Consider the following 19,143-nt stretch of genomic DNA (forward strand, 5'->3'; position numbering starts at 1 on the left):
ATTTGGATTCCGATACGTTCTGTTCACATTTTGCGGAAACCAACCGCAGTTTATTGAATACATTTCTGCAATTATTATAGCGTCAAATCTAAAAGAAATTATGTAAAAACATGTAAAAAAAAAAAAAAACTTGGAATATTTAATAAAACAGAAAGTGTAAAAGATCTAAATATAAATGGTAAGATAGTGCATTGTTTATTACATTGCTATGTTTAAAGAAATTAAAGGAGATTAAAAGTATTAATAATTTGTATACTTAAAAAAACAAACATATGGATAATTGAATTATAAGTAATATTGATTTTATATAATTTAATATTATTAAAACATGCAGCGACACACTTTTACCTGTATCATAAAATCTCTTGCTAGCATTTATAAAAAAAAAAAAAACACAACAGTTGGTGGGTGTTTAAGTCAATTAGGGACATTTGATTGGTCAGAATAACACAATCAAATAATCTGAGAGTAAAAGCTTCCATTATTTCCTCATGTAATCCTTTGCTACACACACACACACACACACACACACACACACACACACACACACATCCCCGGTGATTCACCAGTGCTTTGACACCATTAAGGTAAAAAGTTTTCTCAATGCCATGATCAGACTGCCTGCTTCAAATCTGAAACGCTGGCCTCCCAGGAACTCCTTAATGGCCCAAACATCTGGAAATGGCTGGACATAAGTTCCTTTAATGTGTAAGTGGTGTTGGTAAATAATTGTGTATACAGATGATCTCTAAAACAAACTGGAGATAAGGTATGCGTACATTTCCAAAGATCAGGCGTTCTACTCTTAGGAAATAGAAGTAATATCATGTATCATGTATGTTAGGAACGACTGCAGTGGGGTTTAGAGTCACCTCGGCTGGGATCTTCATTCACGGATGCACAGTGATCTCATCAGAGTACTCTGCTTGAAATCTTTTGTTAATATCACTTGGTCTTATGCAAGATTTCAAAACACTTCCTCACAAGTCCTGGTTTGACTTGAACAGCCCTTCTGCATAAATCATACTGCTGAAATCGAATGCATAAATTCCTGCTATTCATATTTCTTAATTTAAAAAATGTCAGAGAATCAATATCATTTAATTGAGAAATGTTTATTATTTATGTTTTGGGAATTTACAAAAAAAAGCTTATTTTATTAGAACAATCCGAAACAAGTCTTCATCGGTTTAATTACGCGCTTCAGGCGGTTATGTTTTCCAGTTAATGCCAGCTCTGTCTGTGCGTCTTATCTATAGGCGTAAGACTCGTACCCTCCAAGTTCTCCTTTTAATAAAGCACTCATTAGTATCCAAGATTATCCTCTATCACATTGTTCTGTAGCAATAATACTGATTCAGTTTGTAATAAAACAGACACGTGTCTATACGCAGACTTACTAACACACAGTCGCATTCACGACCGTTCCCGTCTGTGAGCCGGAGTTGGTTTTTCGAGCGACAGCTAAGAAACTCTGAAACACGGTTAGGCTAAATGATCTCACCTTGGCCTGTTTCATAATACTAACATTTCTGCTTTTACTACAAAAACAGAAACAACACAAACATTGCTTAGGCTTTTACATTGTAGTTACTTGTTTAAAGCATGAAGTGTGTTTTTGATTTGCTCTGAATCGCTACGGTTTTAAAATCCTGGCCCTCCCTGGCTCGGACACGCTCTGACATCATATGCTACGGCTAACAGAGCGCTAAAGCAAATTTGCTATGAGTGTTTACAGATCCTACAGAACGACCTGCGATAGCCAGTAAAATGACTTCCACCGATGAAACGCCAATGCTGGCGTATGGTCACTCCTTGGTGTCACACCGTCACTACTAGCTGTTGGGGATCTTTTTATTTGTCTTTTGCGTTGCTTTGCATTTCTGTCGTCACGCTCGTACATCTCGCTCGGGTTTCACACGGCCGCCAGCGAGCTCGCTAAAGACGTCTCAGTTGCCCGCGTGGTTCGGACCCGTCTCCACCCCTTCACTTCCACCCATAACGCCACTGTAACTGATCGCATGGACACGTTTACCTTTTCAACTAAGTGTTGACTCCAAATTTCATCCAGAATGATTCATGAAAACAAGTTGATTTATCCTAAATCTGCCGGGACTGATCGTTGATCGTTCGCTGTCACGCTGTCCTTGTCTCCTCCTTCCTGCTCAATCTATCAATCATTCCTTTCTTTCCCCACCTCTCAGCGCTTACGTGTCTCTTTAACTGGCTTTTTTTTCCCTCTCTTCTCACCTCCTCTCATTCCACCCAGCTACGCAATGACCGCTCGGCTCTCTTTCTCCGGTCTCCGTGTCCTGCTGCGGCTGTGTACACACAGCCCACTCGGTCCGTGACATTTGCAGAGATTTATCATGACAAACTCTGCCAAAATACCAAGCAAAATGCGGAAGGGAGAAGACCGCGAGAGAGACTTTGGCGTAGATGAGCTCTGGCAGGATCCTGAAAGCAGACAGTCACAAATCAAAACATTCAGCCAGGGAATTATTGTTTGTTATTAAATCCACTAACGTGTGTATAAACCACAGGAAAACGAGCACGAGCCGAGTAATCTACCGAACGCCATTTCAGGCGGGTGGCGTGATTTAGATTAGGTCTGTATTTCAGAATATCCAGGATCAAACGAGGCGATCCTTCGTGCTTCCAGACTCAAATCAACCCGAAATTGCAGTGAAGACGCAACGTTTTAACATAATCGATAGCCATCAACAAAAGCCCACTTCTCACTCCGGCCTTAACCGCTCCTCAAACAAACCATTCTAACTTGATATTGATTGACAGCTCGAGCGCAAATCAATCCACGTCGGACCCTTAAACGATGTCAAGCGCCTACGAGCGAGGCCGCCCTCTGAAAAAAACAAAACCAAAAAAAAAAACCTGCACGGCCGCGGTAGAAAATTCATCAGCAAAGCCACGTCGAGTAAATTTGGACGGAAATCTGTTTCATCTCTTCCCCTTTCATCTCTTCATCTGCCTCAGCCCATGCGTCCTGCCCCACCTTTCTACATTTCTCCTCTCCCTGTCTATTTCCTTCAGCTCTCTCCTCGCTCACTCGCCAATATCTCGTCTCTGTGGCTAACAGTCTTTTATCGGTCTCCGTTCTTTCAGCGTTCATTTTCAAAGGCCTATGACACTGGAAAAACATTATTTTTTTTTATTTGGGTTTGCAGTTCTTTCTTAAAAAAAAATAATAAATTCTGTGATTCTCAGATTCGAAACACGGCCCTCCGAGGTGCAAAAGACTAAAAATGTTGCACGTTTTAAGCCCAAATACATAACAAAACATAGCAAAAAAAAAAAAAGAAAAAAAAGCAGCAGCATGTCTTTTTGAGAAATCCTTGCAGAGAAATCCTAGACCTAGGCCTCCGCTGGTAACCAAAATCAGTTTATTCGAGCAACTGCGTGGAAACAACCTCGGTAATACATTTAAACCGGTTCTGACATGGCGATCAAACTAATTACACGTTTTTTTTTTTTCCTTCTCAAAGCTAAACCTCATGTTTATCCCCAGGAAATTGAAATGTGGTAATAATAATTAATGACTAAACATGTTTAAAAGTTCAATAATGTTTACACGTTGCAGCAAATGGTGTTTACAACTGAACTATATGAAAGCAATATCACACTCGCGGTCGTGCTTTACTGCTAGATGCAGCACGTCTGTGCTATATGTAGCAACGTAGCATGACCTCGAGTGTGATACTACGGAGAACACTAAAGCAGACGCTTTTCACATAAAACAGCCTAAAGAAGCTAAGAACAGCTTAAAGATACCGCGAGCAACAGATAGCTTGCGTTAACATTCCAGCACGATCCGTTAGGTCCAACGTTGTGGAGACTTGCAGGTCTCTAAAAGCTCAACAGGTGGAACTGGTTATGATCTGAATGAGTTCTGCTTATCCACACAAAGCTTTGCTCCGTAAGGGATCATCTAGACCTGGCATGATAATTAGCACTAACGGCATGAGTTGTTTTTGTTTTTTTTGCAATGTGACTTCAAAGTGAACTTAAACGCTTAATCGCTGTTACGTTTCTTTGATGGTGTGAGCTTTCCCATTCCTCCCTTTCTCTGTTCCCCCTCTTCCTTCTCAATCCATATACGGCAATACTTTCTACAGGTCGTTTACCCTCCCTTTGGTTCCACCGGATTTCCACGGAACAAACAGACACGTGAAAATGCTCTCTTGATGTAACGACAGACGCACTTGACGCCGAGGTACCCAGGAAATGGCTGAGGACGAGAGATCATCGTGTGTGTTGAAGCAGTCGGCGTTCAGTGGACAGATCTTGTCTTACACTGATCCTTCCATGCTGATTTATTTAAGCCGGGGTCAATAGTTCTTTTGCTGTTCTGTTTTAGTGTGTAATAAGGTTTTGATTTTTTTAAGTAGCACATTAGCATGTTTAGTAGGGAAGGGAATCACCAGGGATCACCCGGTACGATATTATCACGATATCTACAGAAGGTGCCGATTCGATTTGTACTGCGATTCTGTCAGCGATCATGATTTTATAAACATGCTGGACTTTATCTGATATTATTACAACTTACTACACGGGACACTGCGCCAGTGTGTGAATAATTTGGAGTGCACCGCCTGCAGGATTATAAAGGAACTGCAACATTTCACCATCTCAAATGCGAACATATATATATATATATATATATATATATATATAAATAAAAAGTGCCTCTCGAGTGCATTTATACCTCATGCCCTACTCCATTTCAGTGTTTATGCTAATGAGCTACTGCTATGCCACGCCTCTCCAAAGCACAGAAGAAATGAACAACATTGAAATGGCTCGTTCAAACCCTGTTCAAAGAAAAAACGGGACAAAAAGCGTAATTTTTTTTTGTATACGCACACCGAGATAGGAGATGAGAAAAAAAATCAATTCATTACTGTATCATGATTTTCTTTTTTAGGGGGTTTGTGGCAATTCATGCACTCACTTCAAACTTAATTTTTTTTTCAAAGGCATTTTTAATTTATATAATGTTTGCATTTAAGGTAGTGAAACGTCACAGTTCCTCTAGAATCCTAGATGGTGCTCTAAACTATTCACACATTGGCAGGCAGCACGACTTCCTGTGTGGTAGAAGCAAAAGCAAAAAAAAAAAAAAAAAAAAACACGGATGTAATATCAAATTGTAATATTTATAAAATGTGATACTCATAGAATATCAATACAAATCAATAGAAATACAAATCGTATCGGCGCTGAGGTATCGTGATAATACCGTATCGAGTGATCCTTTCCTTTTCCATCCCTAATAAAAATCTGTCTAAAAAAATGTCTAAAAGATGACCAACATGTAAATTTTGCATATCCGGTCCCATTTTAAGAATACTTTTGTCTTGTTTCTACATAAAACTGTCCAACAAAGGTGAATCCAAAAGAAACCCAAACCTCATTGAACATTTACAGTATCTTGAGAAACTCTTTTTTTCCCCTAACGAATACCAATATGAGAATCAGCACTATAAAATAAGCTGTGTTTTCTCTCTCATATTCTCTCTCTCTCGCTCTCAGAGTACACAGGCTTTAAAATAACACCCACGCTTATTTTTTTTTTTCACTGGTTGGCTTTTAAAATTGACATGATATGCTCCAGCGTGACGTGGCCGTCAGCCATAATGTAGCATGACACTGGAATCGAAAAGATTTGACCCCCTGCTTTTCCAGGCCCCACGGCTAATTCGCTGCATAAGAAACCTGCTATTTTTGGTAAAATCTACAACAGTTTTGGGCCCCGAATAAACACTGAGTCACAAAAAAACGGCGCTTACGCAACGAAGGACGGAATAGGTATCCTTATATAAAGTCTTTGGAGAAGGGAAGAGTAGGCCTCGATTTCTAGGGAATAAAATGACCAATCTCTCCTCAGATACCAGATCGAGATCAAACCAGATCGCCGGCATTGTCTCGCTCTCTTTTTTTTTTTTTTTTATTGCTCAAAATGGAATCAGTTTAATTCAATACCGATATCACGACTTATCAGTCAATCAACAGAGGATCAGCATGAAAAAAAAAGAAAAGAAAAAAGAACGTCTGCTTATGAATCGCTGACTCCGCTCTCAATTACACAAAGCACCACTTATGGCTTCTGCTATCAACTGATAGCTCTTAACACACGCCTGAATGTGAATTACCTCGTCCTCGAGCAGGAGCCTTTGAAGCCTGAACGTTCACCATTTTTATGTCAAAAAAGTGGCCTAGTTTTTTTCTTTCATCTTTTTTTCTCTTCAAATCCAACCTCTCTCTCTCTCTCTCTCTCTTTTCTTTTTTGCATTCCCCTATCCCCCTGAGCCTGCGAGCCAATGAAAACACACTCTTTGCATAACAACACTCGATTCCTCCAATCAGTATTCTCTCAACGACATCACCGGCACAACTCCACAAATACTTATTAGCCTCACTCGTCTTATTATAGGACATAACAGGGACACTTTATTCGTTTTTGTTTTGTTTTTTTTCCTCCAGAGCGGTGTTGTTTTGTCGAATATTACAGACACGTCGCTAATCTCAACGTCTGAATTGCTAAATTTAACAGGCTTTGAAACGGGTCGCACATCCACAAATACACAAGTCGTATTTCGGTATCCCGAGTCCCAGTGGTAATGAGTTTCTTCGAGTCACATGACACATGAATTGATTAGGAATTTGTTACGTCCTAGGAGTTTAAATAACCTAGATGAAAAATATTGCAGTTTTATGGTATCATGGTATTAATTGACTTTTAACGAAAGGGAGGGAACGAAAGGAAATTTTTTAATTAGGAATCTTTTATTTGAGAATTTTGTACACTGTTAGAATTTATCATGATGTTTGCATATGATGTAAGTGAGGAAACAGTGTCAACTTTCAACAGAAATTTTCTCAGTTACGATCAGCAATGCCATAGATGATTTGTGTCAGCAAAAAAAATATTTATATATATATATATATATATATATATATATATATATATATATATATTTTTTTTTTTTTTTTTTTTTTTATATTTTTTAATTTTATTTCCATTTGATTGAGTCTGCAGAGTGTTTTATTTTTTAAAATAAAACGATCACACAATCTTCCATTCGCTTCATCTGTACCTCTCCCCCACACTATCGGTTTTGAATCCCGATAAAATTAGGCTAACGTTACGAGCTAATTCTAGCCAAAACGAGTGGAAAGCAAACGTCTCTGGAGAGCTTCTTTGAAAAAGGGGAAATACACAAATGATGAGACAGCAGAGGGGACTCTCAGGCTGGCAACAAAAAGAAAGCTGCGTTTAAAAGAAAATGCTGAGACTTCTACCGAAATTACGGGTTTATCACAGCAGGTGATTCACACGCTCCGAGCCTGCTCGGTATAATAGATGCAGCCTCGGTGTGTCTGAGACAACTTCCACCTCCATTTCCAACAAGCAATCTTTGTGAAGCGAAATTACCGAGCAGACTGGACATAAGCAATACACTTCAGGTGTCACTGTCTCCCATCACTCCCAGATAGGACCGTCTCGTCGCAGGGAAACACGCTCGGGGCTCACACTGGTTCTGCGTTATGGTATGTTGTATTTATTATTTAATTTATTATGCTCCTGACAAGAGTGCGATGGCTGAACCGTGGAAAATTGTATTACATGAAACTGGTCCGTGGTGGAAAAAAAAAGGTTGGAGACAACTGTGATATAGTGTTTAATAGACATTGTGTATGATAAAACTACAAACGTCTTAAAAAGAAGCATGCTTGCAGCACAACAGCAGCAGATTACACAGTATAACAGCTAATGTCTTAAAAATGCACTAACCGATAATGTAAATTTTTGGATAATAATCAAAAAATTTACGTAGCGAACATACTTATTAACTCGTAGCGAACGTACTTATTAACTCGTTCACCACAAGCGGGCGCACTTATAATTTAAAGGTTGCATTAAAGACACATCGCTAATCTTAACATCTGAATTGCTACGTTTAAAAATGTATTAACCATTAATTGTCGTTTTGGAAAACAATGCTCCGTAGCACATATACTTATTAACGTACCCACCACAAGAGGGTGCTCTTCTAATTTAAAGGTTGAAAAAGGACGAAGGAACCGACTTACTAAGAAAGAAACAGAAAATCACGAGTTTATATCGTTAGGCTGTGTAAAGATGAGCGTTGCCAGATTGGGTGGTTTTCCTCTATTTGGGATTTTTTAAATAATTTTGACTGAAAAAAATTAAAATGTGTCTTAGGATAATGAAAAGCATTAGACTTAGATTTAAGTGAATGAATGTTAATGAGGAGTTGAGCTACAGTATGCATCTGGAGTTGATTTTATTTTCTTTGTGTGCTGTGATCTGGCAACCCGATTGAACATGGATGAGTGAGCGTGCACCTGTGAGCAAGCTATTATTATTTGTGAGCTTGCGAATAGATAAAATAACAGATTTGGCATAACAATGCCTGAAATAAGTAACAACAAACTGTACAGCTGTAGTAGGACCGTATTCCGCACTACGACGGTTAAACTCGAACTATGTGGAAAAATTTAAACGGCCCGATAGTCATGATTGTTTATTATTATTTTTATTATTATTATTATTATGTTTAAACTGTTTGGGTGTTATTCATTTTGTGCGAAATAACTAGTTAGTTGCGATTGTGATTGCGGCAATAAATAAACGTTCGTATTGATACTATTGATAATTAACAACTAATCTAACTTTCAACTATCAGTTAAAAAAAAAGTGCTACATTTTATGACTGCTTTAAGTTTCTTAACAGCTTTTTGAGGTTCAAGTTAAGCTGCTCGAATGAAACAAAAAATAAACAACTTCAAACTAACTTACCGACAAACAAATTAAACCGGCACGCAAGTTCAATACGAAAGATCCCCCTGGAGTGTTAGTCTGTCCTTTTACAGCCTGAGAGCGGAAACATACGTGTCACAAAGTACAAGAAAGCACACAGGGGAACACCTGACACCGGCGCTTTGCTTCAAACAAACCGAAAAAAAAAAAAAGTATAAATGTTTTAAAGGTTATGTTTGTATTTCATCTACAGACAATCATTTATTTTGCAAAATGCAAAGAGAAGGAGGACGGCGACAGCAGACAAGTGGTCTCGTGTTACTAGCGGCTGACTATCTGGGACCCTGGCGCGCTCGCTATACACTTCATTAGGAACAGATGTACACCTGGACGTCTCATTTGACAAGCATGTATCATCAGCAGAACAACTCATAGAACCGTGCAGATGTGGGGCAGGTCGCTGATCTCGGTCACTTTGACTGGTGCCGGAGTTTTTCACACACAAAACCGCTGATGTGCTAATATGTTTGAGCCCCGAACAGTGCGGAAAAATAAAATGATAATAATAATTAAAAAATAAAATATATATATATATATATATATATATATATATATATATATATATAAAAAACACTTTATGAGAGAGACGAGAGGACGACGCTTGAAACATGTTGAGCTCGACGACTCAAATAATCACGCTTTATAACCATCTGACCAGAAAACCATTTCAAAATATGACAACAGCAAATATCAAATCGCAAATAAAGCGATAAACTACAAAAGAAGAAAAAAAAACTTTGTTTTAAAGCTACTGCGGCGACACAGGGTCTTAGCTGTAGTGATGTACTGTATAGACTGAAAAAGTTTCTATACCGCAAACTTATAGAAGTATACTGTACGTATATATTATATTAACTATTATAGATGGAGAAAAAATCTATTTGGTAGTAATATGACGCTGCAGTTCTTTTATAATCCTACAGCTGGCACTACACCCACAAAATCAGGAAAAAAATTTAAGATGGAATCGGGATATTTACAAAATCGCAACATAAATCGCATTGCCACAAGGGTATAGTGATGAAACTGTAACGTCTGGTCCCGGGTGATTCTCGTCCCTCTTAACTATACTGCATGTATCTTATCCTGTATGGGGTTCACTATTGACAAGGTGCAAATAGATCGCAATGGCACACACACATATTGTACACACACCACGGGCATTAGAGGAAAGCCAATTAACTTAATCTGCATGTCTTTGGACTGTGGGAGGAAACCGGAAACCAACTAAGCACGAAGAGAACATGCAAACTTCCCAAACACACACACCTGGGACGAGAATCGAACCCTCGACCCTGGAGGTGAGAGGCCACATTATGACCACCGTGGCACCTTTTTATATATATAGATAGATATACTGTATATGGATATATATAGATATAGATAGATAGATATATGTGTGTGTGTGATAAGAATATGAGTGTACCATGATCCATGATATCATTGGAAAGATACAAGTGGCAACACACACACCTGCACTGAACCGCACAAACAAACCAGCTCTGCCTTACACAATGAATTATTAAAATCAGCTCCGGCTAATTTAGCAGAATTCGGGTAGGTTTAGGTGCCCGAGCTGGGAGGCAGATGTCAGTCAGAGCTGATGTGTGTGACAGGAGTGTGTGTGGGAGCCCTGGGGAGAGTGTGTCTCTGGTCATTAGGGCAGCGTGAGGCTCGCGCGGGGGCTCTGACGGCTGACACCGGGCCCGTGCTCGGCCCTCTGGAACACTGCTCTGAGGCAAGCGCGCCACGGCTTTGCATCATCTGACCCCGAGGAGAACTCTGCGCAGTGTTGTTCAGCTCAGCTCCCCCTTCTGAGTCGCAGCTCTGTGAGTGATGCAACTCCTGTTCAGCTGGGGAGCACGCATGCATGCATACACACGTTAACACGTTAACACACAAACACGACGCGGACGTACTGTGAACTGTTAGACAGGACAGCAAACAGCTCATGTAATAAAAATGATAAGAATACTATAAGAATAATTGATAAAAATAATAATAATAATATTATTACAGATACACTAGGATGCTAGACGCGCTTTAGGGACTCTAAGGGAAAAACAGGAGTGTTGTGATGTTAAAGCGACATAAACAAGTTCAAATGCGAGTGTTTTCCAAAAAAAAAAAACAACAACAAAAAAAACAAAAAGCGGAGCTGTTGTTGAAGCGGCACTCAAAGGAAAAAGAAAGATGTGTTTGACGTAGGATGCTGAAAGAACGGGCACAAAGAATCGAGCGGTTTAGAAGACAAACTGAGGAATTATTCTCACATACTAAATGTTTTGTTCTGCAGATAAAGGATGCTAAAGATGGGAAGGAAATAAAAAAAAAAGATTTATAATTGCCGTTATTTTTGAAAGCGTGTCTGCGGCACAATGACGAACAGGCAAACGGCACAAAAAGCGATAATGTACGTTTACGGAAAATACGCAGACAATAATAATGTAGCCCGGATCTCAATTAAGACTTAATGAATAAGAACTAGCTGGGGGAATTAGGAGCAGAAATGAATTCCTCAGAATGTATGTCAAATGTGGAAATTTTTTACGAAAGCTTAAAATAGTCAAAAACGCTTCCCAGGATTAACATAAAGCGCTGAGGTGGCCTTAACACTTCCAAGAGCGATAAAGGGAAGGGGTGTGGTTTAGGAGGGACCCCGACCCAGGTACACAGGTAGAAAGCTGAAAGCGGAATCAATACAGAACAGCGCAACAGTTAATAAATTACATGTAGCAGACGACATTCCACGTGTGTGTGATTGTGCATGGAGTGACCTCAACGTGTCAACAATGAGTCAATTCCTGACTCAAAACCACAATTTGAGGTTTTCTCCGACAACCTGGACACTACAAAACAAAAGACGGGCGTGCACCCTGTCCCGACTGGCCTTGCCAGCCCGAGAGCATCTGAACTTACGTCAGCCTAAAACTCATTGTCAATTAATGATGATGGAGCGGCCCTGGGAGACATGCGCCATTAGGCTTGGAGGAGCGAGGAAGGGTAACGCGGCAAATGGGCGCCATCTCTCACACGCCTCCAGTCGACGGCACCGAGGATGACAGGGGTGCGAAGAGAGGTACGGAGAGCGACACAGAGAGTGACAGAGACGACGCTGAGGGCTATCTCTCCACCCGTGTGTCTGAAAGTGAGAAATGATTTAAAATAAAATAAAATAAATCACAGGACACCAGCACAAACAAATATAATGAGGTGCATTCCTCCTCCTCCTCCTTCTTCTTCTTCTTCTTTTCTAATTTGCCCAGCAATAACAAAGAGGTAGCAGAAATGTTGCGAGAGAAACATGTTCATTATCCCTCAGCGGTGTTGTGTGTAATTACAGCTGGAGACATGTAAAACTTTGATTGCAATCAAGATGTAGTAAGTGAACTTCACATCTGGGAGGCTCTCGTGCCACCATCCCTCCATCCATCCCTCCATCCATCCATCACCCCGTCTCAGCATCATCTCAGGTTTGTTCCTCAGACACACCCGCATGCACAACTTGTCCAGGATGCGCTCGGAAACCAGAGCTGACCATAATGGAACTGGATTCCTCACACATCCTCCAGACGCAGAAACACAAGCGATACACTGTAACACACTCACCGCGTCTGATCTTATTCTTAGAATGTCTGATGCACTTTGATGATGGGGAAAAGAAGAAAAACAAAAAAAAAACAAGCAAGAACCGCGCGTGCACGTGCAAATCATTAACATGAATAATGAACTGAACCGATGCAATAATGCACTTTAAACACTAACGCTTTCCACGGTACGCGCGCGCGCGCTGTAGTTTCGGCTCAGCCTGTTGTCTCGCGCTTACCTTTCCGTTTCTCCATGGTGTGTGAGAGTGTGTGTGTTCTCTTTACTCATTCAGCTCTTCTGCACATTCCTTTAGCATCTCTCCGTCCGGGCGTTTCCTTTCTCTCCTTCACTCTCTCTCTCTCTCACTTGCACTCTCCTTCTCTTTTTACACGCACGCACGCACACGCGCACACAGCCGCGCGAGAGCGAGCGAGAAAGACGAGCGAGAGCGAGCGCGCGCAAGGTTAAAGCTCCGACTGGTCCGCGCGCTGACAGAGGAGCGAGCAGGAAGAGGGAGCACCGCGCGCGCTTTATGAGGGGAAAGGCGAGTGAAGGCTGACGCGGGGCTGCGCGTGCGTGTGTGAATGCGCGCGCGCGTGTGTGTGTGTGTAGGTGAGCTGAGCTGAGCTCATCGAGTGTGTCAGTCACGGGTCCTGCCACACACACACTCGATTATTATAGATAATAAATAGATTAGTGTGCTAAAAGGATTTATTTATATATTCATATATACTTTTATTATTATTATTATTATTATTATTATTACAGTTTTTAAACTGATGTGTAAACAGACTAGAAAACCTGATCTGCAAAAATCTGTGATACCTTCTCTAGTCAAATCAAGTACCGTAGCCTTTTATTGTCAATTTATCCGTAGTAAGTCCACAATATATGAACGAGTTCCGTAAGTCCAATTTGCTCCTAGGTACAATAAAAACTGTCTGGGTACAAGGATATATTTACATTTAAGCATTTGGCAAAACCTCTTATCCAGAGGGACTTTCAAAAGTTTGTACGTCTCCGTCACTGGACAGATTCCGTACACTGGGTCCTAGGTTACTACCTATGTACCATCAGCCAAACACTATTGGGAAAGGTTTTAGAAAAATTTGTCAAACCCAAGTATCAAAAAAACAGATAGTAAAACATAAGTAAGGATACACAATTGCCTATAAACAGTATGAACATGTTCCATGATCTTGTCCTTGTTGTTTAGACTCGTGCTGAAGGTTAACAAACAATTCATGTTAAAAGAACAAGCAATGTCTGCCATCTTTTCACCTTGCTCTATTATCTCAATTCTTTTCACTTTGTCTCCAGCGTTATCGTTTGTCACTTCTTAGCACTACCAGCTTCATTGCCGATGCTTTTTTACGCTTGCTTCCGGACATCCTGGCATGCATGTGACAATGTACGCAGGACATGTGATCTATCTTCCACAATTGAACATGCAAGAACGCATGTTTGTATCTTGGAAAGTTCGTAACTCGAATGTTTATATTCGAATGTTTAGATTTACATTTCAATACACGGTGAAACTAAACATCGTTCCTCCAGGAACCAGGTGCTATATACAAATAAATAAATAAACACCATAAATTAACAAGCCTAGCTAAAAAGGACAAAAAGAGACAACATAAAGTGCACTTGTGCAAACAAGAGTAACAACCAGACACAATGCAATACACTCTACACTGTCGTTACACCAGGATCTGAGTGTGTGGAACAAGGGATTTAAGACCCTGCATAGCACACTAGCTTTCCATTTACGCTATTAGGGATTTAATACTGAAACAGCTGGCTAGCTGTTAATTAGAAGGCTTGAAATGAATTGGTTAACTTCACCTGCACATCATTTTATGACACGTAAAGCGAAGCATATTCCATAGCATTGTGTCGTTCGCAAAAGAAGCACTGAATGAGCTAACGCTAAGATTATCATGAGCAAGCGCTATCAAATCACATATTTGTACACCGAGGTTATCATCTTATGATTGATGAATTAATCTTCATCCATTTTCACACACTTGTTTCTTGAATAAGTTAAAAGGTCCATTTAATAATCAGCAGATCAGAAGCTAACAAATGCCAGGTTACTCTTTTATCCGTGTGACAAATCATCAGGTAATCTTTTTGTCATTATTGTCTCTGAAATACATCTCGAAAATAATTATCAGCAAAAATACACAGTAGCCTAATGTCAGTAAACGGTATTTCTGACGTCCACTGTTGTGACTGAAAAGCTCCATAAATCGGAGCAGACATCAAAGCAATGACTTGTCAACTGAAATTATATAGAGTATCTTACTGTAGGAGAATTGGGAACATCATTAAATACTAAATCATTGCCTTAAGGATGGTCGTGTATTGTGTGTCAAAATCGAGGGCTACCATATTGTATTGTATAAGATTTAGTTACCTCTCCAAATATCAATTTATAGTAAATGAACCATCGTTATTACTCATTCATTCCCTATAACCGTTTATCCTGTACAAGGTCACAGGAAGCCTGATGTTTTCCCCAGGGCACTAGGGAGGGTACACTCTGGATGGGGTGCCGATTCCTCAAAGGATACACAATGCACACACGCACACACAAATGCACTCACTCACACACTATGGGCAATTTGGAAATGCCCAGAGGAAACCCGCCAAGTACCGCCTAAATGACATCATTAAATATTAAATTGTGGGCTTATAAATCTTGTTTGTATCCTGCCAGATTTAGCAAAAGCATCAAAAATCGAGTTGCAGCCTAATGATGTCATATTGTATCTTAAATGATTAGGTGCTCTTAGGTGCAATGTTGATTTGTTTCCTAAAGATTTATAAATCCTAAGCACCTACGTATATATTAATGCAATTACACAATCAGGCCATCATGTGGCAGCAGTAAGGAGCAGGAGTTTTCTAAGACCTGACAGGAATTAAAATAACCACCCTTTACAACTGAGGCAGCACAGTGGCGTAGCGGTTAGCGTCGTTGGCCTCTTACCTCCAGGATCTGGATTCCATTCCCGCTTTGGGTCGGTGTTTGTGTGTGTGTGTGTGCGGAGTTTGCATCTACTCCCTGTGCTTGGTGGGTTTGCTCCTGGTACTCCGGTTTCCTCCCACAGGACAAAGACATGCAGATTACGTTAATTAGTGTTCCTAAATATCTCGGAGTGTGTGAACGAGTGTGTGTGTGGTGTGTGCATGTGTGCCCAGCAAAGGATTGGCACCCACCCCACCTTGTACCCAAAGTTTCCTGGGATAGGCTCCAGGCTTCCTGCGACCCTGTGTAGGACAAGCAGCATAGAAGATGAATGAATGAAATCTTTACAACCGTGGTGGGGTGAAAAACATGTTCAATAATAATAATAATAATAATAATAATAATAAGTGCACCTGTACTGATGCACTTTTTTTAAAGAGGCTCTATTGTACTAAAGTAGATATTACACAGTAATAAGAAATGCATTTTGAGACTCCTTTATCATGTAGTATTTTAGCACAGTATTAAGTGTTTATGAGCAGTTTGTGATTAGAGAATGGACGAAGTCTTGTTTGATATGTAGCATCTATTTTACATGCTTTTTAGGTAAGTAGTATACAGGTCATGATGCACCTCTTATAATATATCAGTTTAGGATGCAGTTCGAGACGCAGTATCTAATTACAGTCGGCTGTCTGGATCTTTATCAGCCATCATCCTGACTGCTTCTGGAAAATCTCAGCCCTTAAATACCTTATCCGCTGACCAATAACACGGATTACATCAGGAATACAATTCACTTTTTTTTGTATTTTGTATCAGAGTTGCCAAAAGCGGCGTAGCAGTCAATATTTTAAAAGTGACATGAAATCACTCATAATGACTGCATGGTCAGTTCAATCACTACGGTCTGCGAGTTAACACGGTTGGCGGATGTCAAAACAATAAATATTAATGCAATCTTTCCGCAATAAATCATTCAGGACGTAAATATTCTAAACAGGGATGCCGATCTATTAAATGATCTATCATGGCCCAGGTATAAATGTGTGCCCCCAGCAAGGGGAGAATTAATCTCATTCTGATAGGCTTTCTGTTTTGCCGATACAGAATACACCACTCTGATACGTTCGTGAGAGGAGAATCGGTTATTCTGGTCTATCCTGGGAACACTGGGTGCAAGATGGAGAGTATAATACATGCCAGTCCACCCACATGCATGTCACTGTAACCTCTCCATGCAAAGAGTATCGCCAAGCTCAGGCCCGAGCCGGGGACCCTGGAGCCGTGAGGCGGCGCGCTGCGATATGAACGTGGCACGGCGGAGAGGGGGGAAAAAAAAAACAAAGCGCATCGCATTCATTTCTTCCATTTTTAACCACGTGCTTATAATAATCTAATTATTTCTCAGGCTGATATGTTGTGAGGAAAAATAATCTAAACAAAAAGCCAGACACAGCTATAAAAATGTCAAGCTTCCATTATCTTTTTTTCGCTCACTTTCTAATTGCAATTCACACTGATTTCAGGATGTGCATAAACAAACAAAACGTTAAACAGTTTTTTACTGAGTGACTGATGACACCCTTAATTCATTTGTATTACTTGTGGAGTGATATTACTGAATATTGAATTAGTCTTTATTACTGTGCTATTCTATAACAGTCCTATATTATGCAAGTGAGGACGTTGCACTGACATAAATAATAATACAGCTATTTAATGCTAGGCATTACCTTTTCAGAAATATTGTGTTTTATTTCTTTTTTTTTTTTTTAAATAAAAGACACTGTTTTTTTTGGGGAAGCAGTTTTTCTCATGGGGACCAGCTTAATGATGCAAAAAAATCAAAAGCATCAGATAATGTGCCAAAATCCTTCGTAATTAATAGTGGACGTGTCCAAAACTGTACTCAAAAAAAAAGGATCAAACAAACTTAAAAAAAGACTCATCCATCAACTTATTTAAATTATGAGCAAAACTTACTTTCAACTAAAATACCGTATGTACTGTGAGTTAAAAAAAATTCAACCAAAAAATAATAAGCTTATTTTTTCCATTATTAATATATAAAAGTCAAATAAGGCCTTTTACTCCATTATATTTACTTGAGGAACTTTTTGAAAAAGATTTACTTCTATGAGGAGTTTTACTGCACCATACTTTTTACTTTTACTTGAGAACTTGAGAGATTTACAGGACTGTCTACCACCTTCATGCTTTTTTTTCCTCACCTTTTGGCTACATAGTACCAGTAAGAATTTAAAACTACTTTTATTTTTTTATTTTTTTTAGACAGTTTTACTAGGAAGGATATGTGTTGGCGGAGCTACATTAAATAACCCGTTAAATCAGCAACCAAATCATAATCTGATGATAATAAATGGTGTTTGCCAAACTGTTGTATAAAAGCAATGTCACACTCGAGGTCGTGCGGTAATGCTACTGTAGAAATTGCACGGCTGCTGTGTCTAAATATGGCAAGATAATACGAGGGGTTTTCAAGTCAAACTGAGACTTGTAATGAAATGTTTGGTGAATGAAGGCGTAAAACCGATTGACATTTAAAGATAACTTTAAACACAGTACAGTGATGAGACTCTTGGCCGCAGTAAAACATTTGAACGGTGCAAACATTTTTAAGAAGGCTGTATGTCCGTGAATGATGATCCCTGCTGAGGTGGCTCTGTGCCCACTGCTGTCACTCCCATGAACATTTAGCGAGTGGAACTAGTTCACTCTTTCAAGAAAAAAAAAATGCCATCAAAGGTATTCTGTTTTTTAAAAGACAATGTGTGACCTTAAACCGCCTACACCCCTTGCACGTTACAGGAACCCGGCTTGGAGTTACTGCCATGTCCGTCGTACAGTCCTGATCTTGCGCCAAGCCATTTCCACATGCTTGGGGCATTTAAGGAGTTCCTGGGAGGCCTGCGTTTTGGCAGGGGATTATATAGAGAAATAAAGGACTCCTCCTTTTACTCCTAATTTTATAAATGTGTTCTGTTATTTTGCACAATCTAAAGTCCCAGTTGGGCTCAAACATAAAAGAAAAATCATACAGTATTACGTATTAATACAAAATGATTATTCTTATTATTAATATATTTTTATGTCCTTGCTCTCTGTAAATATGCTATAACATGTCCAGGTCCACACATACTGTAATACAGAACATTATAAATAAAAGGCAGTAAATAATGTGTGTGTAGATTTATCAGTGACCAATATTGCAGTTTGCTGCATTTTTGTCAGATGGTGCAACTTTTCCATGACAGGCTTGATGGCACACCTTCCCTTTATATAAATCCTGGCTGGGGAAACAGAAGAAGTGCACTCATTAGGGCCTAATTCAGAGACAAACTGTCTCGCCTCAAACTGTCGCTTTCTTGGCCCGGGTATCTATTTGCTGCACGGTTGTGTCTTGGCTTGCCTGCTTCCAGGAGCCGTGGTATTGTGCTGCGAGACGCTACAAAGCAGGCTGCTCTTCCCACGCGCGGGCATCCGTCCTCATTACCCCAGCACGGCATGCCCGCTCTGTGCCAGCGCTCACAAAGAGCCCCTCCGCCCAGAGACTCTGACAAATGTGCAGAGAGCAACAATGGAGCAAGAGATGGTTTGTGCATGTGTGGATGTGTGATGGCGTGTATGTGTGTGTGTGTATGAGACCCAGCAAGAAATAGAAAGGGCACAACTCAATGCTTTGTTGTTGCCA

At 39.9% G+C, this 19,143-nt stretch overlaps 1 protein-coding gene across 1 annotated transcript in view; it reads right to left on the reverse strand.

The window, feature by feature from the left end:
* Nucleotides 1-12,783, reverse strand: part of tenm2b (teneurin transmembrane protein 2b) — a 141,338-nt gene extending 128,555 nt beyond the window's left edge. Inside the window, exon 1 of the mRNA XM_053478437.1 lies at nt 12,693-12,783. Coding sequence (XP_053334412.1) covers nt 12,693-12,708 — 16 coding nt within the window. The 5' untranslated portion in view covers nt 12,709-12,783. The remainder of the gene's footprint in view (nt 1-12,692) is intronic.
* Between the last annotated feature and the right edge of the window lie 6,360 nt (nt 12,784-19,143).

The sequence above is a fragment of the Clarias gariepinus genome, chromosome 19 (genome assembly GCF_024256425.1).
Source record: "Clarias gariepinus isolate MV-2021 ecotype Netherlands chromosome 19, CGAR_prim_01v2, whole genome shotgun sequence".
In the NCBI taxonomy this organism is placed as follows: domain Eukaryota; kingdom Metazoa; phylum Chordata; class Actinopteri; order Siluriformes; family Clariidae; genus Clarias; species Clarias gariepinus.